General features: G+C 37.6%; 1 protein-coding gene across 5 annotated transcripts; it reads right to left on the reverse strand.

Annotated features, from left to right (window-relative positions):
- Positions 1-952: 952 nt before the first annotated feature.
- LOC127792963 (F-box protein At5g49610-like) lies at positions 953-25,143 on the reverse strand. Of its 5 annotated transcripts, none has more exons than XM_052323654.1 (2): positions 25,029-25,143; positions 953-2,424 (listed from the first exon to the last, which is right to left on the reverse strand). In XM_052323654.1, exon 2 carries the CDS (start codon positions 2,317-2,319, stop codon positions 1,249-1,251), a length of 1,071 nt encoding a protein of 356 aa, XP_052179614.1. In that variant the 5' UTR covers positions 2,320-2,424; positions 25,029-25,143; the 3' UTR covers positions 953-1,248. The 5 variants fall into 5 exon arrangements, with proteins under 5 accessions (XP_052179614.1, XP_052179615.1, XP_052179617.1 ...); XM_052323655.1 differs by having other exon boundaries at positions 25,036-25,138; XM_052323657.1 differs by having other exon boundaries at positions 953-2,245; positions 25,029-25,138.
- Between the last annotated feature and the right edge of the window lie 1,710 nt (positions 25,144-26,853).

Consider the following 26,853-nt stretch of genomic DNA (forward strand, 5'->3'; position numbering starts at 1 on the left):
TGAAGAAATGCATCAGGATGTTATATAATGGTAAAATCTCATTAAAATTGAAAGAAAAATTTTATAGAACAGCTATAAGATCAATTTTGTTGTATGACTCAGAATGTTAGACAATCAAATACTAACACAAACAAAAGACGAGCGTAGCGGAAATGAGAATACTAAGATAGATATGCAATCATACAAGAAAAGATAAAATTAGAAATGAAGTTATTCGTAATAAGTTAGGAGTAGTGTCAATTGAGAAGAAAATGAGATAAATTAGACTAAGATGATTTGATTATGTAAGAAGAAGACCAAGAGACGCTCTATGAGGAGAGTTGATGAATTGAAACAATTAATAAAATAAAAAGATAAAGACAGATCCAAAAAGATTTTAGAAGAAATATTAAAATTTGATATAAAGTGTATAAAACTAAATGAAAATATTACAAAAAAACAAAAATACATAAAAATCTAAAGTTCATATAACCAACCCCATATAATAGAATACAAACTGAATATATTGTTGTGTTGTTTTATGCTACCATGCAACATTTTCCACAAACCTCAAGACAATATACATACCATAAGGGCAAACTTCCCCACACTTCAACTCCTTCACACCCAAATCACATAAATATGAAATCAAATCAATTATTACATAGGACATCAAAAAAGGGTAATTCTCACTCTAGACCTCTAAAATCTTTCCAAATTACGGTGTATAACGCACATATGTTAGAAATTACCCTAATCTCCCTTTACTCAAATAATTATTAAAATAATCCATATAATTTAATAAAAATTTCAAGAGTGGTACTGTAACGTATATCTTACCTCAAAAAGTAATCTAACATGACTTTTAAATGATATGAATAGTTAGCTTAAATTCTGAGAAGTGACAAATACTCCCCATATCTAAACCAAGAGTGTCAAGTATAATTTGCCCACAAAGAATTGCAACTACTGCTAGGATCATAAATTTACCATTATATTGCAACTAATTTACTAAAATGCCATACAATAACCTGGCTATATAATACTTAAATTCAATTTCTTCCTCTAAAGGAAACCTCATTTTCCAAATTAGACAAGGATATAAAGCTGTGACCTAACGGCTAAATGGAGTAGAGCCATAACTTACCATTGATGTTGTGCTTATTCATATTAGGATAGAAAGAGGAAAGAAAAGGGTCCTTTTCAAGGCAACATCATATGACTTCTTAAGGAGACATCATCCCAGGGACCAACTTCACGCTTCGCAAGTCATGCCACAGAAGAAGCTGCAGGCAGAGGTCTGAGACTGGGTTTAAAGCAAACAATCTTGAAGCTAGGAGGAAGTCCATGGATTCCAAGGTTTGAGTACTGTATCTCTTCAGGACTATACCGGGTGAGGTATTCCTGGCGCCGATCTCTGCTGTTCCTGAAGCCAACCTGTAACAAGTAACTCTCTTGGTTCAATGCGCAAACAAACTCGCAGGAGCTTCTGCCCCAATTCACGTGCATATCGTATGTGTCTAGCAGGGAGAAGTAGGGATTGTCACCAGTCGCATTTGCTGTTGTTAATCTCCATAATTTAATGACACTGCCGGTGTTTTCCACAAGAGTCAAACATCCCCCAACTTCAATCAATCCCAAAGAAGCATGATCTGAGGGAAAATAATCTGGAAAAGAGACCATATGGAACGTCTCATGACTTAAATTGAATTGGACGATGAGGGTGGAATGTCCACCATTCATCGTCCAGTAAAGGGCATCCTTGTAGAATACCACTCCAGATCCATCACAATCAACTATTCCCTCAGGGGCATTTAGTCTTCTCCATGACCTTTCTCCAAGTGAAATGATCTCAAACCTCTTAACTCTACCCTCAGAAATAGTGTATGCTCGGACAACTTTGTACTTGTTGCTTGAGGGATCAAACCCTATACCAACCTCATGACTTGAAATGGGCTGTTCTGATGAAGACGATGATGGCAGAATGACACGCTCCCTAGTTATAGGATTGTAGATCACCACTGGATCTAGGTTTAGAGCTGAAGCCATGCAGAGAAGGCCATCACAAGTGCACATAATTTGGAGGACCTCAAGCATCTCGTCAATAGGGATCTGTCTAGTTCTGCATCCTTCAATATCAAGTAATGTCAAATGGCTCCCAGGTAGTGATTTAAGAATGAGCCGCATAGATTGATGACAGGAATTGCCAACTTCTTCTATGAACCATGGATCTCGAATATGATCCTTCCAGGTCTTGCAAACAGCTCTGCATGTCAAGATGGATTCTATTGGAAGTTTATGTAGTATTTCAAACAACATATCCCCTAGCAAATCATCCATTGTTATTAGTTGAGCGTGTCCGTTTCCAGTCCATCAGTTAAGGAAGAGTGTGAAGTGTCTTAAACCACTTCTCATAAAAACCATTTATTAGCACTCAGAAGCAGACTGTAAAACAGATCAGTGATCAAATTCAGTTAGATGAAAATATAAATTCTGCTAAAAATTGCTTAAAGTGGAGACACCAATATCATAGGAAATACAATTTATAATTTATTTTTTGCTTGATAATCATTATGTCAGAAAATGACTTAAATTAGGTACATTAGTTTAAATTAATAAGTTGGAAACCCAATAGGCTTGGCCACCCAAGAGACGTAGCATTAACTAGAAGAGACATACATTAACGAGGAACTCCAAAAGACATTTGCCAATTAGAAAGGCACACCAAAAGGCATTCATAAATTAGGAAGTTTAAAAATTCATCTTCCACCCAAAGCAACAACATTAACTAGAAGAGATATAACATCAACTAGGAACTCCAACAAAGATTTGTAAATTAATGAGGCATTCATAAATTAGGAAGTCCAAAAGATTTCCCTTCAATACTAAACCATTCATAATGAAATACCTAGGGGAAAAAACACTATTAAAATATTGCACATCTAGACATGAGGTTGAGAACTACTTGCTTCCATTGTTTGGTGCAAAACCATGAGGGAACGGGTTCAAATCCAAGCTAAGTTGAATCCCAAAGATAGAGTTGTCAGATCCCTCACACAGTGGGAGGCTCTGACTATTTTCAAGAAGCATCATCACACCTCTTAGGTAAAAATTTGACACTAGTTTCAATCTAGGTTTTCACTAACAACTCCAGTTACTGTTCTGGTTTACTAACACATTACAAATCAAATTAGATTCTATGATCTTGTAATCCTTCATATAACAATGACATATAAAGCACGCAAACATGAAATTTCACATTGCATCTTGGATCTATGGAGCATGCACCAAAACAATAATTAAATTAAAATGGGTAGTATTAAATGAAGCTTCCAACTACAGTAGTAGCTCGTTAAAAAGTTATTTGCAGTGTTCTTAGGTAGTCAAACTTGTCTGGGGTGGGTAAGAAGCTTCAGGTAATTTGTCTAACTAAAATCGCAATCATCAAGGGATGGGAACTGTTCTATACAAGATCAAATCAAAACATCAAGCAACTGCTCCAATAAAATCAGGCAAACTCTTTTTTCAGGTAGTTTAGTCCCTTAAAGCAAGGAAGATGCTGCAACTAGAGAACAGTCTACAATATCAATCCAAGGGCCATGTCCTAATTCAATGATCATTAATTGCAGTTGCTGGATCAGTACATTAGAACGGGTTTCCTGATACGACAGTCAAAGCACTGACACAATGAGATTTCAAGAATAAATAACAATCAAGCTACAAAGCCAACATACTTTCTGATGAATATGTTGAAAGAAATTGCCAAACATGAGTGAGCCTGCACAACAGCACCACCACATTGTCTGGACAAGTAAAACCACACGAGAAGCTAAGTTAAACATAACAGATTTTGATAACCAAAAATAATAGGGAAAACAGGAATGGCTCCTTTCAATGTAATAAAAGCAGATTTGATCCCTTTAAAGGCTACATAATTCCTTTGTCTCAACAAACCCCACATAACACACAAAGAAGCCACATCCCAAGTACATCTATTTATCCATGATCCTACTATTCCCAATAGCCATCTTCTAAGGTTCTACATCAGTCTCTCCTTTAGAAAAACTTATCTTTGAATTAAGCACATAGTTCTCACTTCTCAGTGTAAAAGCCTATTAAGCCTCTTAGACCTCTGTTGAGCCAACTTACCCCAATTATTTTTTAATTAAGTTTTGATAATTAACAAGAGCAATATTTTATAATTGATGTATAATTTATAGCCCCTATTTATTTAAAATAAATTATTGTATATTTCTTCAATATTCATAATCGCCAGTTCGCCACTAAAACTATCTTTTTAGTTAAAACCAAGTCTCAAGCATTTTCTATAGGTATAAAATTTATTTTCTGTAAAATTGGCTTTAGAAGTCGACACTTGGTTCAATAGAGTCGACTCCCCTTAGCCTGAAGTCGACTCTTGTAAAGCTAGACTCGACCCACCCGAAAGCAAGTTAGGCAGAGTCGACCTGACAACCTTGGTGTTTTTCAAAAAGTTAACTCTAGCAGTAGAGAAGTCGACTCTTGTATAACTAGAGTCGACTCCCACTTAAAATAGAAGTTGACTCCTCGGGTCCAACGATCACTTTTTTGAACGTTGTACAGGTTCTCCAGGCGCGTCTATAAAAGCACAAGGGGTGTTTTGCTTGAGAAGTTTAGCATTTTATTTAAGTTCAAAGAAGCATTCAAAGTCTCCAATCTCTCATCAAGCTAACCAAGCATCCAAAGGCTCTCAAGCTTCATTACTCACTCGCTCAAAAGCCACAAGGCAAAGAGGAGAAAGTCACTTCAAGTTTTATCTGAATCTCTCCATCTTGAGGTTATTGTATCATTTCGTTTATTGCCTTATATAAGTGTATTTATTATTTAAATCATCTGAGTCCAAGTGTGGAAAAAATATTGTACTTATTTAAACATTGTTGTGGATTGCTTAGGTTACCTAGAACCATTTGTAAGCTAGGGTTGTATTAATTTCCAAGGTGATCTAAGGAAAAACCTTGGTGTTGGTTTTAGTGGAATCCCAAGAGTGGTTAGATCTTGAGAGAGTGGACTAGGTGTGTGGAATACATCGAACCACTTAAAAATTGTCTTGTGCCATGTATTGTGTTTCATTGATACATCTTGTGGCGTGAAATTCATCACTTCAACATTTCATATATATATTTACATAAATCTAATTTTGATAAAATTGTAATAACAAGATCTTTATTTAAAAATTGGTAAAATTTTTAATCACTCAATTCACCCCCCCCCCCCCCCCCCCTCCTATCTTGAGTAGCCATACCTTAAGGGACCAACAACTTCAAGGACAATATAAAATGCTATTAATAGGATGTTGTCTATCTGGAACTACTGTGGCATGACCCCCACTTCACAGGGTCGTCTTCCTCACAATTTTATTTGTCAATATGGCCACCACAAACCACCTCTTCATGCGTTCTCCAGGTTAACAATTAGAGCAATGCTCCAACTGACTAAACTAGTAATATTTATCATGTGAAGGAGAGCAGGAATTAGATGGCCTTGCAGTTTATTACCTTGCATAGAGCTGAGTGTGCAAATTGGCTATGCTGGTTATGGGTAGCTTCTCCACCTGTTTTTCATTTGTTCAGCTCAGTGTGCATTTTAGAGTCCAGGTTGGCAATGGAGTTCAAACTCCTCATTGACAGCTGCGATTCAACTCATATAGGTAGTTATAGGTAGTTATATGGCATCTTACAGGGCATGAACCCACTGTGGAACCCCCATGTCTATACCTGCCCATTGTCCATCCACAAACATTGCCACCAATTGGTCTTCTACCAATTGTAAATTCATCGCAGGCTGACAGTAGTTGAAACTCAGACACAATTATATAGGTACCTTGTATCTTGTTTGTACCTGTAATACTGCTGAAATAATACCTAGTCATAGTCTGGCCATAGCAGTTCAGTTCCACCAAGAGGCATTGCCCAGGCAATCTACACATCAGAAATCCCTAAAAATTTTTATTAACTCCTTAACCCTTTTGGTAAAGCACTTCAAGACCTCCACAAAAGCATCTTGATGCTTTAGGTTCAACTTTATTAGGAGCCCATCACTCTAGCAGAGCTCTAACAGTTGCCACAAGTTGCTTTTCCTTATCAACAGAATTCACTCAGGCCCACATGGCCTTAATGGAGCTTAAGGATCTAGACCAGAGAATAGAGACCCTTGGTTTTCCTTACTTTGAGTCCATACCCCTATCAGCTGTTCCACGCTCAACATTCAAAATGTGAACCCCTCCCTTTAATTAACAAGCAGCCAGAGGCTCCAGTGTCCTCCCCCACACAGAATAGTTTCATAAGACTCTATCCTTCCCACCTCAGAGGACCTCCACCTACTCTGGATCTGCTCTCCAACTCTATCTCCATCTCCATGTTGGACCATGTATTAGCTCCTTCCAGACATTAAGGAACTCAGTCAAAAAGGCCCGCAGCATACACCTTCACCTCAGTTCAGATAACCCCCAAGTCCCCTAATCTACCAGAAACATCCTCATCAATATCAAGAAAGTCCCCATGTAAATCACTAATTAGCAGAAATGAATTTGCCAGAGTATTCTTAAAAAAGAATGATTACTTGCTGAAAAATGACATAACCTTAAACCCCCCCCCCCAAAAAAAAAATAAATAAATAAATAAATAAATAAACCCTCTTGAAGCAAGCGCACAGAGTTTAATTGGACATCACATTACAATACTGAAGAAAGCTGTAAACAAGATCTTCCCTTTGGAGGAAATGCTTGTAATCAAGCCCATTGATTATATATTGTCACAGTTGTGCTGCAGGCAGTAGCAATCCTTCTAATTCAACGTGAATTAGAAGGGAAGGGTAAAGAACCATATAAAGAAAAGGGAGAGATTGGAAAAGAACGAGAGAGAGAGAGAGAGAGATGTTGAGAGAGTATGGATTGAATTCTTGATAGAAAAATCGATAATCTCTTACAGGGGTAGTCTGAGCTTATATAGCTTGTTCTAGGGTGCTGCCACAGCGGATCATAACCCTCATAACCAACTATTTTGTCTTATTCTAGCCACCTTTACACCTGGATATTCCTTTTAAGTAACTACCAGCTGGAAAATGAGATTTACAATTAAAACAATAAAGAGAAAACAGTAAGAGTAATTAAATCTGCGGCAAAACTGGCCTGGATCGGCCTTTGTTTCATGACAATACCTCTCCCTTCAGCAATTTCTTGTCCTCCAGAAATGTTCAAGAGGCTGGCTGCCCTTGGAAATTGTTGTAGTAGCTGGGGAAGGTATTCCCAGGTGTCCTCCCCTGAAGATCCTCCTTGCCACCTGACCAGCACTTGAATAAGAGGGGCTCCTTGGTGGCAAATGACTCTTCTATCCAATATAGCCTCTGGCTCCTTCATGACTTCCTTCTCCCTAGGTAACACGGGTAGCCTTGGATTCACTCTCTCCCGACCAGTTGTCTTCTTTAGTAAGGAAACATGAAAGACCGGATGGATTTTGGACCCTTCGGGTAGCTACAAACGGTAAGCCACCTTGCCTACCCTAGCTATTACGGGAAAAAGGCCGAAGTATTTAAGGCTGAGTTTAGATACTGGTCCTTGGGAGATGGACTTTAGATAAGGGTACCTCAGCCGTAGGTAAACATTTTCTCCCACTTCAAATTATCACTCCTCCTCCTATCAGCCTGCTATTTCATCCGATTTTGGGCCAATGCCAACTCTTGCTTGAGTTGCTATAACACCCCTCTCCTCTGCTAGAAATACTCCTCAACTGTTGTAACTAAAGTACACCCTTCAATGACTGGTAGGATAGGGGGTTTAAACCCAAATACAGCTTCAAATGGGGACATCTTTATAAACGCATGGTGGCTGGAATTATACCACCACTGTGCTAGAGGAATTATACCACTACTATTGTGCTAGTACTAACCACCTATGTCAACTCTTGAGTTGCAGCAAACACATGCATCGAAGGTAGGTTTCGAGACTTTGATTCGCCATTTCTGTTTGCCCATCAGATTGGAGATGATAGGCAGTTGAAAGGTTGAGTTCCGTGCCCATATTCTTCATCAACTCCTTCCAAAAGTGACTGGTAAAGACCTAATCCCGGTCCGATATGAAAGACTTAGGAACCCCATGCATAGCTACTACTCGGTCAATGAATGCCCTTGCCACTTCTTGGGTTGTGTAAGGGTGCGTTAATCCCACAAAGTGTGCAAACTTAGTCAACCTGTCGACAACCACCATTACACAATCTTTACCTTCGGATCTTGGCAGCCCTTCAATGAAATCCATGGACACACTTGTCCATGACTGTTCTGGGATGGGTAGGGGTTACAGCAGCCCTGGATATGCTACATTCTCATGTTTGCACCTCTTACATATATCACACCCCAAAACGAAATCCTTGATTGTCACCCTAAGCCCGGGCCAATGGAATAGCTGCCTCACCCTCAAGTAGGTATTTTGAATGCCTGAATGTCCTCCTAAAGGGGACTCATGAAGGGACTGCAGAATTTTCCTCTTGAGCTCCTCCCTATGGCCGATTACTATCCTGCCTTTATACCTCAACAGACCATCCGCCATCGTGTACCCTTCTACCTCCCTATTTCCCAGAGCCAGTTTTTCCAGCAGGCCTTTTGTCATGACCCTAGGGTTTAGCTAGGGTCTAGGAAGGAATTTGGATAAGAATTAGAGGAAGGAAGAGCAGAAAGGGAGGGAAAGAAAGAACATAACAGAATTGAGGGAGAGAGAGAAAAGCCGTGGGAGAGCATTGAGAGAGGGAATTGAGATTTAAATCATTCATTAAGCTCCTTTCTCTAACTACTCAAGCCTATTTATAGGCTTACAATTGAATATGCTAACAACAACAACATAAAATGCAACTAATGCAACTAATAAGGAAAATACATGACATGTATTACTAATATATCCTTGGGGTTCCTTGGGGTCGTGACACCTTTTATGTGATCATCCCCCTCATAGCTGTCCACCACCTCCTTACACCATTCAGAGATTACAACAATCAAAGTGGTTGCACTCGCTTCCTCTTGTCATCTCGATAAGGCATATGCAACTAAGTTCTCCTTGCCTTTCTTATATTGAATGGAGTAATCCAACCCCACTAGCTTGGCCATTCCTTTCTTTTGTAGTTGAGTTTGAAGCTTTTGTTGGAGCAAGAACTTCAAAGACTCATGATCAGTTTTGATTATAAACCTTCCCGCCTCTAAATAATGGCACCACTTCTCCACAACCATTAGAACAGCCAAGAATTCCTTCTCATATATACTTAGTCGTAGGTGTTTAGGACTGGGGGTTTGGCCTAAAAAAGCCAATGGTCTGCCATCCTGCATCAAAATTGCCCCAATACCGACCCCACAAGCATCTGTCACGAGCACAAAAGGCTTGTTGAAGTCCGGTAGCCCTAATGTGGGTACCCTGCTCATTACCACCTTCAATTTCTCAAAAGCAAAGTTTGCCTCCTGCACCCATTGAAAGTTTCCCTTCTTTAATAAGTTTGTAAGTGGTTTGCTAATGACCCCATATCCCTTAACAAACCTACAGTAGTAACTCGTGAGCCCTAAAAATCCCCTAAGAGCCCTTATTGTAGTGGGTTTTGGCCAACTAAGCATAGCCTCCACCTTTCTTGGGTCGGTACTTTTTCCTTTTTCCGAGATTAAGTGTCCCAAGTATTCCACTTGGTCCTAGCCGAATGCACACTTAGATTTTTTTATGAATAATTGTTTGCTTCTAAAGACCTCAAAGGTGGTTCTTAGGTGGTTAAAGTGTTGGTCCAAGGTTGGGCTATATACAAGGATGTCATCAAAGAATACAAGGATGAATTTCCTTAGGTAAGGTTCAAATATCCGGTTCATTAGAGATTGGAAAGTGGTTGGGGCATTGGTGAGCTCAAAGGGCATTACCAATAACTCAAAATGGCCATGATGAGTTCGGAAGGCCATTTTGTGGATATCCTAAGGCTGCATCCTTATTTGGTGATAGCCCGAGCGCAAATCCAACTTGGAAAAGAATTTGGCTTGGTGTAGCTCATCCATAAGGTCTTCAACAAGGGGTATTGGCAATTTATCTTTGATGGTTAGAGAGTTAAGTTGGCGATAATTTACACAAAAGCGCCAAAAACCATCTTTTTTCTTTACCAACAGGACGGGGGAGGCAAAGGGGCTTTGGTTGAATCTAATGAAGGATTGATTCATCATTTCTTTTACCATCCTTTCAATTTCAGTTTTTTGAATGGGGGCATAGCGGTAGGACCTGACATTAACTGGCTCCACATTCGGTTTTAGGTTAATGGCATGGTCCAAAGTTCGATTAGGAGGAAGGGTCTTTGGTTCCACAAAGAGATCCTTAAATTCTACCGACAATTCATCAATAAGGGGTAGTGTGCAAACCTGGTCAGCACTTTTTTGCTAGTGGTTGACAATTAGTTGTAGCTCCCTAAGCTCTTCTCCCTTAGGACTCTCTTCCACTTCCATAATGGAAAACAACTGTGTGAGTTGACTCCATTTGCTCTTGAGGACCCTTTGCAGCCTCTTACTGATAATCATCTTGCAGTTAGCAGCCTCTCGCCCACTTGTAAGAGTCATTCTTCTCCCTTCTTTTTCAAATGACACTTCCATACGGTTGAAATCAAAGTTTATGGGGCTCACTCCTTTTATCCAATCCACTCCTAAAACGACATCACACCCTCCTAGCTGCAACAGCCTGAGGTCTACCTCGAATTTTTCTTCCTACATTTCCCATATGAACCCCAAGTAGGCAGAGTTGCTCAACACTCGATTTCCATTAGCAACGGTCACACTCGAGGGTGGTGTACCAGTGAGTTGACACTTTAGCTTCCTGGCAATGCTATCATCGAGGAAGCTGTGTGTGCTTCCACTATCAATTAGAATTGATAAACTGCCCTCCTTCACCTTCCCTTCAACTTTGATTACCTTGTTATTGGTGAGTCCCCTGAGGGCATGGAGGGATATTTCTTCATCATCCTCCCCTCTAATTTCCTTGAGGTCTTCTACTTCTTCTCCTTCTTCTACCTCTAGTCCACCATCTTTATCTCCTTCCAACAGCAACAGTTGGCGTTTGCATAGTACCTATCTCCGCACTTGTAACAAGCGCCAAGCTGCCTCTTAGGTTCCTCAAGTCTTCCCCCTTGATATGGACCCCCCCCCCCCCCCCCCTGCATTTCCCTTAATTGGGTCACTATAAAACCCCTTGATGCCACTTCCTTGCTGCCAATTTCTCCCATACATCACCTTTTGTTGTTGTCTCTATTTTTTCATAAGGGCCTCAACCACCAGTTCCTGCAATTTGGCACTCTCTGCCGATTGTTCCACTGTCCAAGGTCTTATCATTTTTACCATCGGCCACAAATCCTCATTGAGGCTGCTAAGGAAGCTAGAAACAAAGTAGACTTCCGACAGGTGAGGGTCATGGTTACTCATCAACGACCTCAACTCCTCAAACCGTCTCAAGTAAGAACCCACATTCCCAGCTTACCTTAACTTCTTAAATTCCTCTATGGTATCCGACATGCTCCTCTCTTCAAACCTTTCACATAGCTTTTCAAAGAATTCCCCCCAAGTATAATTCTCCCCAATTCGGGTCCACCCTTGGAACCACGCATCTACCATAGGCAACAACTAAGGCCACCCTTCTCTCCGCCAGCACATTATACCATTCAAATGCCCGCTCACACTTTTCCTAATCCACCATCTGGGATTAGCTCCCTCGAACACAGGAATCTCCATCCGTGGCATGGAAATCCTGGTTGAGGTGGATTAAACATGTCCTCCCGACCCCTCCTTGTTACCATTTCAACCTCATCCTCTTGCTCAAACCTCAATCTCTTATGCACCATTCCCCCGGTTCATCCTTTCATTGTGTAAAATAGGTTTTGTTCTAATTCTAGGAGGGAAGTCAGGGGCCATTCTTACCTGGTTTTGCTGGGTAAACATCAGCATAAACTGTTGAAGCTGATTCCCCATCTCCTCTCTCATTTAGTTGATGTCTTCCCTCATCTAATTTAGAAACAAGCTTCGAGCCTACGCTCTAGTCCCCCGATCGCCTCGTAATTCTTCTCGGATCCCTGTTCCAAATGATCCACGAGATTCTGGAACTCTCCCATGGTTGAAGTGACTTGCTAGTGTTGTGACTATATTCTTCATCCAAGTAACTTCGGCCATCTCTCTCGCTATTGTTACTCGGACTGCCGGGATCGATGCTCTGATACCAAATGTCACAGCTGTGTTGTGGCAGTAGCAATCCTTCTAATTCAACATGAATTAGAAGGGAATGGTAAAGAACTGTGTAAAGAAATGGGAGCGATTGGAAGAGAACGAGAGAGAGAGAGAGTTGAGAGAGTATGGATTGAATTCTTGATAGAAAAATCGATAATCTCTTATAGGGGTAGTTTGAGCTTATATAGCTTGTTCTATGATACTGCCACAGCAGATCATAACCCTCATTACCAACTATTTTGTCATATTCTAGCCACCTTTACACCTGGATATTCCTTTTAACTAACTACCAGTTGGAAAATGAGATTTACAATTAAAACAAAAAAGAGAAAACAATAAGAGTAATTAAATCCGTAGCAAAATTAGCCTGGATCGGCCTTTGTTTCGTGACATATATATATGATAAAGTGTTACAGAAAATAAAGACAAGAAAAGATTAAGTGAAAAATACACGGAAGCTCATAATTGATGCACATCAACAATTTAGTCCTACATGAAATAAGGGCATGCTTGGATTAAACCCCATTGCCTAGACGTAGTATGATGGAAATATCACAAAGATATTCTGGAAATAAAATAGCAGTTTACTCAAAGAAGGACTCAAGTAATAGCTGGATTATTCTCCTAATCTTATAGCATGGAAAATAAGAGATGAAAGGATAAAGTGATAAGGTGATTTGGAGTTTGAAAAAATAGGAGATGAAAGGATAAAGCAATAAGGTAATTTGGAGATTGAAAAACTCCAAGAATAAAGGGATAAAAGCAACATATAAGGTAGCAGAATAATCTAAGTTATCTCAACAAATTTTTAAATTCTTGTTGTTGTATTTTATCTTCAAAACATATTCAAATGTGTTCCTACAATATAGGAGATAACCTAGTTATTGTGTATAAATACCCTATACTATTTGAGAATCAATCAAGCAAGTATCTACAATTTTCTCAGCTTGTTTCATTTTTCTACATGGTATCAAAGCCTTCTTTCTTAGCACTACCATGTTAAGAAAGTATAACCTAGTTGTTGTGTATAAATACCCTATACTACTTGAGAATCAAACAAGTAAGTATCTACAATTTTCTCAGCTTGTTTCATTTTTTTACATAGCATCAGAGCCTTCTTTCTTTTTCCACTTCCATCTTTAGGGGGTTTTTTTGTGTGTGTGCCATTACAACCTTAATTGTCGTTCAACTACTACCCTCAACTCTCTCCCTTTTTTTAGTCTTCATTGTTGCATCGCTGATATTGCCACTACCATGTCTACAATTTCTAATGCAATCACCCTAAATCCTTTACTCACTTATTTCTCGAGTGATCTTAGCCTACTGAACATACACCTAGCTCTCATAGTGATCTTCATCCTATCAATTCAGCTTATCGACTCCATGTAAAGAATTATCTCCAATGATCCAAAGTAGTCTCTAACTATCTAAAAGAGTGGAAAACTATCTCACCTAACTAGTAAGGGTCCTAGTGTCACGAGCTAGGGTTTTCCTAGGGTTTGAATGGGAAATTGGAAGAATCCAATGGAGAATTAGGACAGAAATGGAGGGGGGAATAGATAGAAATAAGAGAGGATTCAAAAGAAATGAGAGAGTTCAGACGAAACAGAGAGGGGGAGAGAATTTGAGAGGGAAACAGAGTCAATTATTATTCATCAATATGTAATTCTCTAGGTTAAAGCCTATTTATAGGCTTTCTAGGTAAAGGTACAAATCAACAAAGTACACAAAGGAAAAAAATACAGGTACTCTATTATTACTAATATGCCCTTGGAGTCGTGACACCTAGTTCTACCAATCCAAGGTTAGGAGGATGGGATGAAGAAGATGCCAAGATTATATCATGACTTTGGAACTCCATTTTACTAGAAATAAGAAGAAACTGCATGTTTCTATCTTTTGCTCATGACATTTGGCCACTCCACAAAAGCTATTCCATGAAGTAGGATGCAGCAGTTATCAATGGGCTTCAGACCAAAGCTACTACTATGAAGCAAGAAGGGATGATAATGACTAATTATTACAACACATTCACAAGTATTTAGTCTGAGATCGATCATTACCAGAATATGACAATGATTTGCCCTGAAGATACTACAACACACTCTACATTTGTGGAGAGAGATCAAATCTTTGATTTTCTTGCTAGTCTTAACCTAGAGTATGACCAAATAAGAGTGCAAATTTTGGGAAAGGATCCTTGCCTCTTGTTGCAGAGGTATTCTCTATTGTTCGAGGAGAAGAGACATGACACTTTGCCATGCTTAATCCACCAACGCCTGTTGAAACTACTATGGCAGTAAACAAGACCATTCCAGTTGCAGCTAAACCAGGATCTAAGCCTAACAAAGATGGTTTATGGTGTAGCTACTATAAGAAACCAAGACACACAAAAGAAAATTGTTTCAAACTTCATGGAAAAAAACAAGTACTCGGCAATGGGCAAGGTTGTTAAAATCGAGATTTTAAGTGGGATCGACAAAGGGTCCATAAAATCGGATCGTAAAATCGAATCGTAAAATCGTAAGATTTTAGAGATAATTAAAAATACCCTTTAATTTTTGTAAATATATATTTATAATAATATAATTTTGTAGAAAATGAATTAATATTATTTAATAACTTGATTATTCCTTATTATAATTCAAAAAATAACACTTCCCAAATATAGTTCAAAAACTAGCAGGTTGGTATAGGCAATTTAGAGGCAAAATATAGGTAATTTAGAGGTAAAATATAGCTTAAAATTCTTTAGATGATGCTTCCAATGTCTTCCATTAGATTTAGATTGTAATTTTTATTTGATTTAACATTGATTAAATCAAGTAATATCCCAATTTGGGGTTGGGTGGTCCATTAATTAATTACTTGTTTGTCTTGATTTACTTATGCAATCAATGTTAAATCAAGTAAAAATTATAATTTAAATCAAGTAAATTGGAACTTATGCAATTAATGTTAGATGCTATGTGACATTGGAATTTATGTAATCAATGTTAAATCAAGTTCCAATTTAGAGGCAAAATATAACAATTCATTGCATAAGTTCTAATGTCAGATGTTATGTGACATTGAAACGTTGGAAGCATCCTCTAAATTACAACTTAAATCAATAGAGGTCTTTGAATCGTAAAATCGTTTGGGGATCTCTGAAGCATAAAATCGTAAAATCGTACATGTAAAATCGAGATTTTATAGGATTTTATTCCAAATTGGATTTTACATGGGATTTGAATCGTTTGGGGGTTTTCGAATCGTAAAATCGTACGCGTAAAATCGGGATTTTAACAATAATGGCAATGGGAGGCTTTAAAAGAATTCCCAATGGCTAAGTTAACCTCATTAATCAAGACAACTCTCAGCTAGAGCAAACTTCCTCATCGGGAATTGATATCAAAGAAGAGATTGAACGACTAAAAGGTCTCCTTGATACACTCTCCAAGTCCTCTAGTTCTTGTTCATTTGCTTGAATGGTAAGTGTCTTATTTCTTCCTCTTTTAATGCTTCTGGACCATCTTCGCCCAACTATTGGGTATTTGATTCGGGTGCTATGGACCATGTGACCGATAAGTCTACTTCATTTATTTCCTATGAACCAAGTTCGATATTTGGGATCAGTGATTAAAAAAGATGGAGAAATTCATGAGGATGTCACGCATAGAATTAAGGCAGGTTGGCTAAAATGGAGAAATGCATCGGGGGTGTTATGTGATGGTAAAATCCCATTAAAATTGAAAGGGAAATTTTATAGGACAGCTATAAGACCAGTCTTGTTATGTGGCTCAGAATGTTGGGCAGTCAAATACCAGCATGAGCAAAAGACGGGTGTAGCGGAGATGAGGATGTTAAGATGGATGTGTGGACATACAAGAAAGGATAAAATTAGAAATGAAGTTATTCGTAATAAGGTAGGAGTAGTGCCAATCGAGGAGAAGATGAGAGAGACTAGACTAAGATGGTTTGGTCATGTGAGAAGGAGACTAAGAGACGCTCCTGTGAGGAGAGTTGATGAAATGGAACAATTAGTCACAAAAAGAGGAAGAGGTAGACCCAAGAAGACTTTGGGAGAGACATTAAAATTTGATATGAAATATATGGATCTAAATGAGGATATGACAAAAGACAGAAATACATGGAAGTCTAGAATTCATGTAGCTGACCCCACATAGTAGGATAAAGGCTGGATATGTTATTGTTGTTGTTGTTGAACCAAGTTCAGGGTATCACAAAATCATTGTTGTCAATGGATCTTCTCTTACTGTTGCTAGTGAAGGCCATATCACCTTAACACCTTCTCTTCATTAAACTAATGTCCTCTACGTACCAAAACTCACTACTAATATCATCTCTATTTCTAAACTAACCAAAGATCTAGACTGCACTATTACTTTTTCTGATGACCATTGTGTATTTCAAAACTAGTTATCAAGGAAGAAGATTGAAGCTGCTAAAGTCCAAAATGGGTTGTATCTTCTTGATGATGTGCAGGCTCTTGTTGCTTCTAAGGAACAGGCTGCTAAAACACAAACAAAATCACCTAAACTATCTGACATTTGGCTTCACTATAGACGTTTAGATCATCTCAATTTTGCTTCTTTTAAAGCTCTATTTCCTTCTTTATTTCAAAATGTCTCTAGTTTTGATTTTCATTGTGAAGTGTGTGAGCTTGCTAAACACCATCGTGTATCTTTTTCATCTTCATCAATAAAAACTTCAGCTCCTTTTGATTTAATTCATTCCGATGTATGGGGTCCTTCCAAACTCTCTAATCTAAATGGGGTTAAATGGTTCATTATTTTTATTGATAACTATACTCGGGTTATCTGGCTATTTTTGCTGAAAGAAAAATCTAAAGTTCTAAAGATCCTTTAACATTTCTTTCAAATCATTCATACACAATTTGGGGTTCACATAAAGCGTATTCAAACAAATAATGGGAAGGAATATTTTAATCATGCCCTATACCAATTCTTTCAATCCCATGGGGTTATTCATGAGTGCTCTTATGTTGACACTCCTCAGCAAAATGGGTTTGCTGAGAGGAAGAACCGCCACCTTCTAAATGCGACTCGAACCCTTCTCTTTGTGTAGATTTACTGTCATTTTAGTCTTAATTTACACCATTTAGGCAATGTTAAGATAGGAATGTACATATAAGTAATCTTTTGTTTTCTTTTCTATTGATAAATGATTTGTAGGAGATTGATTGAAGATTTGTAGGAAACTAGAATCGGTTAGGGATTCCTTTTTCTATATAAATGTATCCCTGATGTACAGCAATCATGTATGAAAAATGTATCTTTTCTTCTTCTTCACTTTGACACCCATGCTCCATCTTATTTTTGGAGGGAAGCAGTCTTAACTGCTAAACAACTTATCAACTGAACCTCATCTCGAATCCTTAACCAGTAAAGTCCCCTTCAAAAACTTTGTTTCCTCCCTCACCTATCATATTTGACTGATTTACCTCTCAAGGTCTTTGGTTGCACTACTTTTGCCAATATCCACAAAATCAATCGCACTAAACTTGACCCTAGAGTGCTTAAATGCCTATTTCTTGATTATTCTAACACTAAAAATGGATACAGGTGTTATCATACCCCTTCTTAAAAGTTCTTTATCTCCCTTGATATCTCCTTTCAAGAAGATCAACCATTTTTCCCTTCTCCCAATCTTCATCTCCAGGGGGAGCACTATTCCACTTTAGAATATGAAGTTGCATTTCTCCTTCCTTTGCATGCAGCAACTGACTATGATCAACCCTTGAAGTCTTTACCTAAAGCCACTAACCATGATCAATTGTTGCAACCTTTACCTACAACAACTAACCATGACCAGCCTTTACCTTTACCTTTGCCTATAGCCACTAATCATGATTGATCTACAACCAATGACAACCACCCTTCAGTCAATGAAGAGTCTATGACCAACAATCAGTCTTTCCCTCCTTTAGTCAATGAAGAGTCTATGACCAGCAATCAGTCATTCCCTATGCCCACCTCACCACGAAAACCTCTAAATCAGCAAGAGACAAGGAAGCATAAGGAGCCTACACTTGTATACTCAAGAAGACCACAGCCTAATTTGGACCAAGAGCTACTCCCCATTTCCAAGCCGGTGTCAAGTAATGAAATTTTGAGACCTAGTTATTCTAACTGTCAGAATCCTACTAATCTTGAGTGGCCTATTGCATTGAGAAAAGGTACCCCATAAGTGTACTTAACACCCTATTTCTCAATTGGTTCCTCTCACCGTTTATCTTTGTAGCATTCAACCTTTCTTTCAAATCTTGACTCTATAACTATCCCAAAGACTATTCATGAAGTATTAAAAGATAAGAACTGGACTCTTGCTATAAGTGGATGAAATAAAAGCCCTAGAAAAAACAAGACTTGGGAGGTGGTAGATCAACCAAAAAGAAAAAGGGCAGTAGGCTGTAAGTGGGTTTATACACTCAAATACAAAGTTGATAGGTCGTTGGAAAGGTATATAGCTCGCTTAGTTGCAAAAGGTTCTACCCAAACCTAGGGGATCGACTACCAAGAAACTTTTGCACCTCTAGCTAAAATGAATACTATTAGAATCCTATTATCTCTTGTAGCTTGCTTTGACTAGGATCTACAATAGTTTGATGTTAAAAACACCTTCCTACATGGAGATTTAAAAGAAGAGGTTTATATGGAATTACTACTAGGTTTTGAAAATCAATTTGGGCCAAACAAAGTGTGCAAGCTAAGGAAAGCTTTCTATGGACTAAAGCAGTCCCCTAAAGCATGGTTCGGCAGATTTATTGAAAGGATGGGATATTAACAAGGCCAAGGAGATCACACCCTTGTCACATTCCTCAGGTTACCTAGGGTTGAGACTGGAATTAGGGGGGAAATCATAATGAGAGAATAGAAGGGAGAGAAGTTAGCAGAAAGGGAGGGAGAAATTAGAGAGAAACGAGTGAGGGACAGAGAGAATTAGAAGGAAATGATTTCAATCTCATTTCATATAATATCAAATCCTCTTACAAGTAGCCCTTTTATAGGCATAACTGGCCGCTAACTGAATTCATAACAACACCCATGTGCTTCTAACAAATTGCAAATTATCTCCTATATCTCCTAACATACTATTATAATCCTATTACAATATTACCCTTCTATTGCTCTTAGGGTCATGACAACCCTCTTCATTAAACACTCAAAGGAAGGTAAACTCACTATCTTACTAGTATTTGTTGATAACATAATTGTGACTAGGGATGATGATATTGAAAAAGGAAAATTGAAGATTCAGCTAGTTAAAGCGTTTGAAATTAAAGATTTTGGGAGGTTAAGATATTTCCTAGGGATTGAAGTTGTCTACTCAAAACAAGGCAAATTTATTTCCCAAAGGAAATATGATCTTAATTTGCTCAAAGAAACAAGGAAGCTAGGGTGTCAACTTTCCAGTACACCAATTGAGCAAAATCACAAGTTGGAAGGACAAGAAGATGGAAGTGTTGTTGATATAGGTCAATATCAAAGACTGTTAGGAAGGTTAATTTATTTATCTCATACACGACATGATGTTACCTACTCAGTAGGGGTTGTTAGCAGATTTATGCATGGTCCTATAGAAAAACATATGCAAGTTGTTCACTAAATCTTATAGTATTTGAAAGCCACGCCAGGGAGAGGAATTATGTTTAAAAGGGGAGGAAAATTGACTATGGAAGCTTATACGGATGTTGATTACGTTGGATCCTTAATATATAGGAGATCTACTACAGGTTATTGTATATTTCTTGGAGGAAACATTGTTTCATGGAAGAGCAAAAACACCCAATAGTATCCAAATCTAGTGTTGAGGCAAAACTAAGAGATTACTCATAGAATTTGTGAGTTATTGTGGTTGAGAATCATTCTCAATAATTTGGACTTAAAAGGAGTAAAATCTATGAGGTTATACTGTGACAAATAGTCAACAATAAGCATAGCACATAACCCAATACAAATCGGACTAAACATATAGAGATTGACCGACATTTCATCAAAGAGAAATTAAACAATGGTCTCATCACCATACCATATGTCTCTTCAAACAATCAATGGGCAGATGTCTTTACAAAAGGTCTTCTTACAACTAGATTTAAAGAAATTACATGCAAGATGAGAATGAAGAATATCCACTCACCAGCTTGTCACGACACCCCCCGTGAGGACCATTGCTCCTAGCTCGGATTGAGTTAGGAGTGAGGTTCGACTAACACAAAACGGAACAGAACATGGGAGGGAGAGAAAGAGAATGGAGAATGAGAGAGAAAGAGAGAGAGTTAAGAATGAGAGAGGAGAAACAATTAAGATATTTTCATTGATGATTCTTACTCTAACCAGCTAGGAATATATAGCACTAGGCGGTGGGGAACTGCTACAGCAGATTCCCTCCTCCATGCGGTTATAACCGCTTCTTGTCCTATTCTAATTCCCTCCACGTGGGAATCTTCCAGCTAATATGACTAAGGCAAATACAGCAAGGAATTTAACAGAATTACAGCAATTGGAAATAACGAAAGTAAGCGAAAAAATAAACCAAGACTCATAGCTACAAAGTGTATTCGTCCTAGGACCCCCTTCTGTGACAATTCCCCCCTCTTTAGAGCTTTCTTGTCCTCAAGAAATGTTGAGGAGACTGGCAGCTCTGGGAAATCGTGTGAGCAAGCTAGGCAGGTATTCCCAAGTCTCACTTCCTGCTGCACCCCCCTGCCATTTCACCAATACTTGAATGAGCGGGACCCCTTGATTGTGAATTACTCGCCTATCCAAAATAGCTTCCGGTTCTTCCAAGTTATCCTCTCCCTCAGAAAGAGTGGGCATCGCGGGATTCACTTGCTCAGTCCCTACGGCTGCCTTTAACAGGGAGACATGGAAAATTGGGTGGATTCGAGTTCCCTCTGGAAGTTGCAGTCGATAGGCCACCTTTCCTATCCTTTCCAATATGGGAAAAGGGCCAAAATATCTAGGGGCAAGCTTTGAGACCCGCCTTTTAGTGATAGCCTTTAGGTGGTGCCTCCTTAACCTCAAGTAGACTTTTTCCCCGACTTCAAATTCCCTATCACTTCTCTTCTTATCTGCAGCTTGCTTCATTCTGTTTTGAGCCGCGGCCAGTTCTTGTTTGAGCTACCGCAATACCTCTCTTCTCTGCTGCAAGTACTCTTCCACTGAGGCCGCAGTGGAAGATCAACCAAAAAGAAAAAGGGCAGTAGGCTGTAAGTGGGTTTATACACTCAAATACAAAGTTGATAGGTTGTTGGAAAGGTATATAGCTCGCTTAGTTTCAAAAGGTTCTACCCAAACCTAGGGGATCGACTACCAAGAAACTTTTGCACCTCTGGCTAAAATGAATACTATTAGAATCCTATTATCTCTTGTAGCTTGCTTTGACTAGGATCTACAATAGTTTGATGTTAAAAACACCTTCCTACATGGAGATTTAAAAGAAGAGGTTTATATGGAATTACCACTAGGTTTTGAAAATCAATTTGGGCCAAACAAAGTGTGCAAGCTAAGGAAAGCTTTCTATGGACTAAAGCAGTCCCCTAAAGCATGGTTCGGCAAATTTATTGAAAGGATGGGATATTAACAAGGCCAAGGAGATCACACCCTTGTCACATTCCTCAGGTTACCTAGGGTTGAGACTGGAATTAGGGGGGAAATCATAATGAGAGAATAGAAGGGAGAGAAGTTAGCAGAAAGGGAGGGAGAAATTAGAGAGAAACGAGTGAGGGATAGAGAGAATTAGAAGGAAATGATTTCAATCTCATTTCATATAATATCACATCCTTTTACAAGTAGCCCTTTTATAGGCATAACTGGCCGCTAACTGAATTCATAACAACACCCATGTGCTTCTAACAAATTGCAAATTATCTCCTAACATACTATTATAATCCTATTATAATATTGCCCTTCTATTGCTCTTAGGGTCATGACAACCCTCTTCATTAAACACTCAAAGGAAGGTAAACTCACTATCCTACTAGTATTTGTTGATGACATAATTGTGACTAGGGATGATGATATTGAAAAGGGAAAAATGAAGATTCAGCTAGTTAAAGAGTTTGAAATTAAAGATTTTGGGAGGTTAAGATATTTCCTAGGGATTGAAGTTGTCTACTCAAAACAAGGCAAATTTATTTCCCAAAGGAAATATGATCTTAATTTGCTCAAAGAAACAAGGAAGCTAGGGTGTCAACTTTCCAGTACACCAATTGAGCAAAATCACAAATTAGAAGGACAAGAAGATGGAAGTGTTGTTGATATAGGTCAATATCAAAGACTGTTAGGAAGGTTAATTTATTTATCTCATACACGACCTGATGTTACCTACTCAATAGGGGTTGTTAGCAAATTTATGCATGGTCCTAGAGAAAAACATATGCAAGTTGTTCACTAAATCTTATAGTATTTGAAAGCCACGCCAGGGAGAGGAATTATGTTTAAAAGGGGAGGAAAATTGACTATGGAAGCTTATACGAATGTTGATTACGTTGAATCCTTAACATATGGGAGATCTACTACAGGTTATTGTATATTTCTTGGAGGAAACATTGTTTCATGGAAGAGTAAAAACACCCAATAGTATCCAAATCTAGTGTTGAGGCAGAACTAAAAGATTACTCATGGAATTTGTGAGTTATTGTGGTTGAGAATCATTCTCACTAATTTGGGATTAAAAGGAGTAAAATCTATGAGGTTATACTGTGACAAGTAGTCAACAATAAGCATAGCACATAACCCAATACAGATCAGACTAAACATATAGAGATTGACCGACATTTCATCAAAGAGAAATTAGACAATGGTCTCATCACCATACCATATGTCTCTTCAAACAATCAATGGGCAGATGTCTTTACAAAAGGTCTTCTTACAACTAGATTTAAAGAAATTACATGCAAGATGGGAATGGAGAATATCCACTCACCAGCTTAAGGGAAGTGTTGGAAATATCACAAAGATATTCTAAAAATAAAATAACATTTTACTCAAAGAAGAAAAGTAATAGTTGGATTGTTCTCCTAATCATATGGCTTGGAACATAGGAGATGAAAGGATAAAGTGATAAGGTGATTTGGAATTTGAAAAATAGGAGATGAAATGATAAAGTGATAAGGTAATTTGGGGATTGAAAAACTCCAAAAATAAAGAGATAAAAGCAGCAGAATAATCCAAGATATCTCAGCTAATTTTTAAATTCTTCTTGTTATTTTTTATCTTCAAGACGTATTAAAATATGATCATAGAATATAGAAGATGACCTAGCTGTTGTGTATAAATACCCTATAATACTCGAGAATCAATCAAGCATCTATCTACAATTTTCTCAACTTGTTTCATTTTTCTACATAGTATGGTAAGAAGGTGCCCATTTTAGAGTTGCATTCTTTTTTCTCTAAACCAATATGTCACACCCCAATGCCTGTACATTGCAAAAATGCATAGCAAATATGAAGTCAAGACCAATTATTCAACTCTATGATTCCAGTGAAAAAGAAACCAATTGGACATGTGTATACTATGTAAATAGATAACCAAACTATATACAAAGATTAAACTTACATCTAAAACAGTTCCACTTCAAGGGACAACATTTTGTACTGACCATACCTTATGTAAAGGTCCAAAAAACTTGTAACAGTATGAAGTCTAAAGTTCTTGCAGAAAGCTTTAAATAAAATATACATTTAAATCGAGAAGAAATTAAAATGATCTTGTAAAATCTGATGAAGTGCTATATAATTTCTTGAACAGCCAATGGACATCAGTTCTGTTTGGACAAGAAACTACATGCCAGGCAATACGGTATCACTTGACAGCCACCAGAGATCACCCAAAGGAAAGTTGCCTTTGAAGAAAGAGCTATTTAAATTTAGGTCCAGCATTAAACTTAGTCCACTCCTCCTGACTCCATAAATATATGTCATCTTTGACTCCAAGAAGAAGGTAGCACCCAAGGTTATTCAAAAGAATGATACACAGAGACCGTTCAAGTTCTAAAGTAGCCAAAGGCGTGAGATGTACAAGAGTTCTATTTCAACCACAGATAGCAAATAAGCTCGAAATTGAGAGGTAAATAAGAGCAAGTCTGTTAAAGCAGATACCATAAGAAAAATTAAACAATTTGAATTGCAAAATTTCGCTTCAATAAAATAGAAAAATAAATTATTAAAGTAAATACTTCATCCAATTTAAGGTTCAAATGCCATTAGAACAAAAAAAATCCTAACAGAAACAAATATCATTAATCAACAGATCAAAACTTAAATTAAAAGCACATGATCTTCCTAACAGCTGCCGCTTAATCAGGTGCTTTTCCGTGTAAAATTTAGCCTTCTATGGTAAAAATGACAGAAGCAACACAGCAAACCTACTCCTTCATTAACCCCCTAAAACAATTGAAAGTACATAACATATAAATATCTATACATATACACGCAAATGTGTGTATGTATTTTTCCAAACTGTAACACTTTGGTGGGCGGGAATAAACCAACACGGAAGCTGTGAGGTCCAGAAGAAGAAGTTAACCACTACTTTGATCACAGGTAAAAAATTCTGGCCGGCGGTGGAACTTTTGAGAAAAACATAATCAAGACACTACTAACCACGCTTCTGATCACGAAAAAAATCGATCGAGATTTTCCAGCACAAGCCCAATTCACGAAATGAATGATAATTTCGCTTATGATTGGAAGAAAGAAAGACATACATGAGTACAAAAAAGTGTCGCAGATTTATGTATCCGCAGTAAAAAGCGAGCGAGAGGAATCAAACCTCGTACATGGGATGGGACTCCGTGATTTTCCGCTACATCGCCCGACGATCGCCTAACAATTCTTCTCTCTCTGGGCTCTGTCCGAGGGCTTCTTCTTCTTAGGTTCTTAAAAAACATATATACCATAAATCATTAAAAAATAATTTTAAACTGCATTTTTAATTTTTTAATAGTTATTTTCAACTTTTTAATTAGCTTTGTTAATCATTTTTGTTAAAGACAATGTTAGATAAATTATTCCAAAAACATAATGGTAAGTTTATTTTTTTGTGTGTATTTTTTTATTTAAATTTTATTTTATTTTATTTAAATATTTGAAATGACGCGATGATAAATTAATTTATTGTCTCATTAAAAATTTATTAATTTTTAATAATTAACCCTTAAATATAACTAAAAGGACAATAAAAAGTGAAATAAAAGGATTAAATTTATAAAGAAAAAAGAAAGAATAATAATTTACATTAATAGCCCCTGCATACAATTTTCAGAATTTGTATACGATATATAAAATCAAAACAACACAATAAAAATTGATTTAAATTTTATATTTAAAATATCATGATTCTCAGTATATAAATACCGAAGTGGAGTTCGGCCCTGAGGGCCCACTCAGTGAGTCCCAACTCGTAAGAGCATCGGCAAGCGTTTGGGCCCATAGGATAAATTCAGGCCCAAATTTGAGGCTTCAAACAGGCCTGCAGGGATTGGGCCAATGGGCTGTGCCTAATTCACTTGTACAAACAAGCCACTTGGGTGGAGATGGCAATAGCAATAGCAATAGGTACTTAGGGACTAAAGAAAAAAGGGAAATTGTTTGGGAATAGGTTGGTTTGGGGACAGATGTGGTGTCCTCTAAGCCACTCCATCCACACATATTTTTAAATATTTTTATTTTATTTTATATGCATATAAGTTTATTTTTTTCTATCTAGATATTGGATTTTTTTTCTATTATGATCAAATACTTTTAATTTTCAAATTACTTTATTTGTAAATGTGTTTTTGGTATTAATTTTTATTTTTGAAAATTTAATAATAGTTTGAAACATGGGATATGTTAATATGAAGAGAAAAAATGTAATTAATAAGTTAAATTTCATATAATTGACTTTATATAATGAAATTATTAAGACTTAATATATTATGTAATTAATAAGTTAAACTTCATATAGTTGACTTTATATAATGAAATTAAGACTTCATGTATTATTTTCTTGATAATACCTTAATTGATTTGTCGTTAGCCTCTCTTACGGGTCATATCATTTTTAAAAGATAGACGGAGGAAAAAAACAAAAAAAAGTACACATTATAGACAAAATTGTTGATGAGTTAGGACGAACTTCTATCACCTCCAAGTGCACTGTTTGGCCATGCAATGGCAGAAGAAGTAGATGTGTATTATTGATGGAGACAAGTGAGAAATGAGTGGATGGGGTTCTACCTCTCATTTTTATCTCAATCCCCTTGCTGTTGACAAAAGGAGTAGCCTCCTCTATCCCTTCTTATTAACGTGGTTTGTGTCATTTTGTGACACCTACACATTTACTATTATTACGTTTTGTGTTCTGAAAGCTGGAATCTTCTTAGGAGAGTGTTGAATCTTCTCTATTATGTCTCTATGAACCTATTTTGAAGTGGCAATAATAAAGCAAGGAAAATGCCATAAAGCAAAGCTGTTGCTCCTCCTTTGTCTGTGTATGTGTGTGGACATGGAGCTGAATGAGGAAGAGAGGATGGAAATTAAATGGAAACAGCAGGGGCAACTTAGACATTTCACCCATAAAATCTTTCAAAATTAAGGAGAGGAAGAATGGGGGG

The sequence above is a fragment of the Diospyros lotus genome, unplaced genomic scaffold, assembly GCF_014633365.1.
Source record: "Diospyros lotus cultivar Yz01 unplaced genomic scaffold, ASM1463336v1 superscaf1, whole genome shotgun sequence".
In the NCBI taxonomy this organism is placed as follows: Eukaryota; Viridiplantae; Streptophyta; class Magnoliopsida; order Ericales; family Ebenaceae; genus Diospyros; species Diospyros lotus.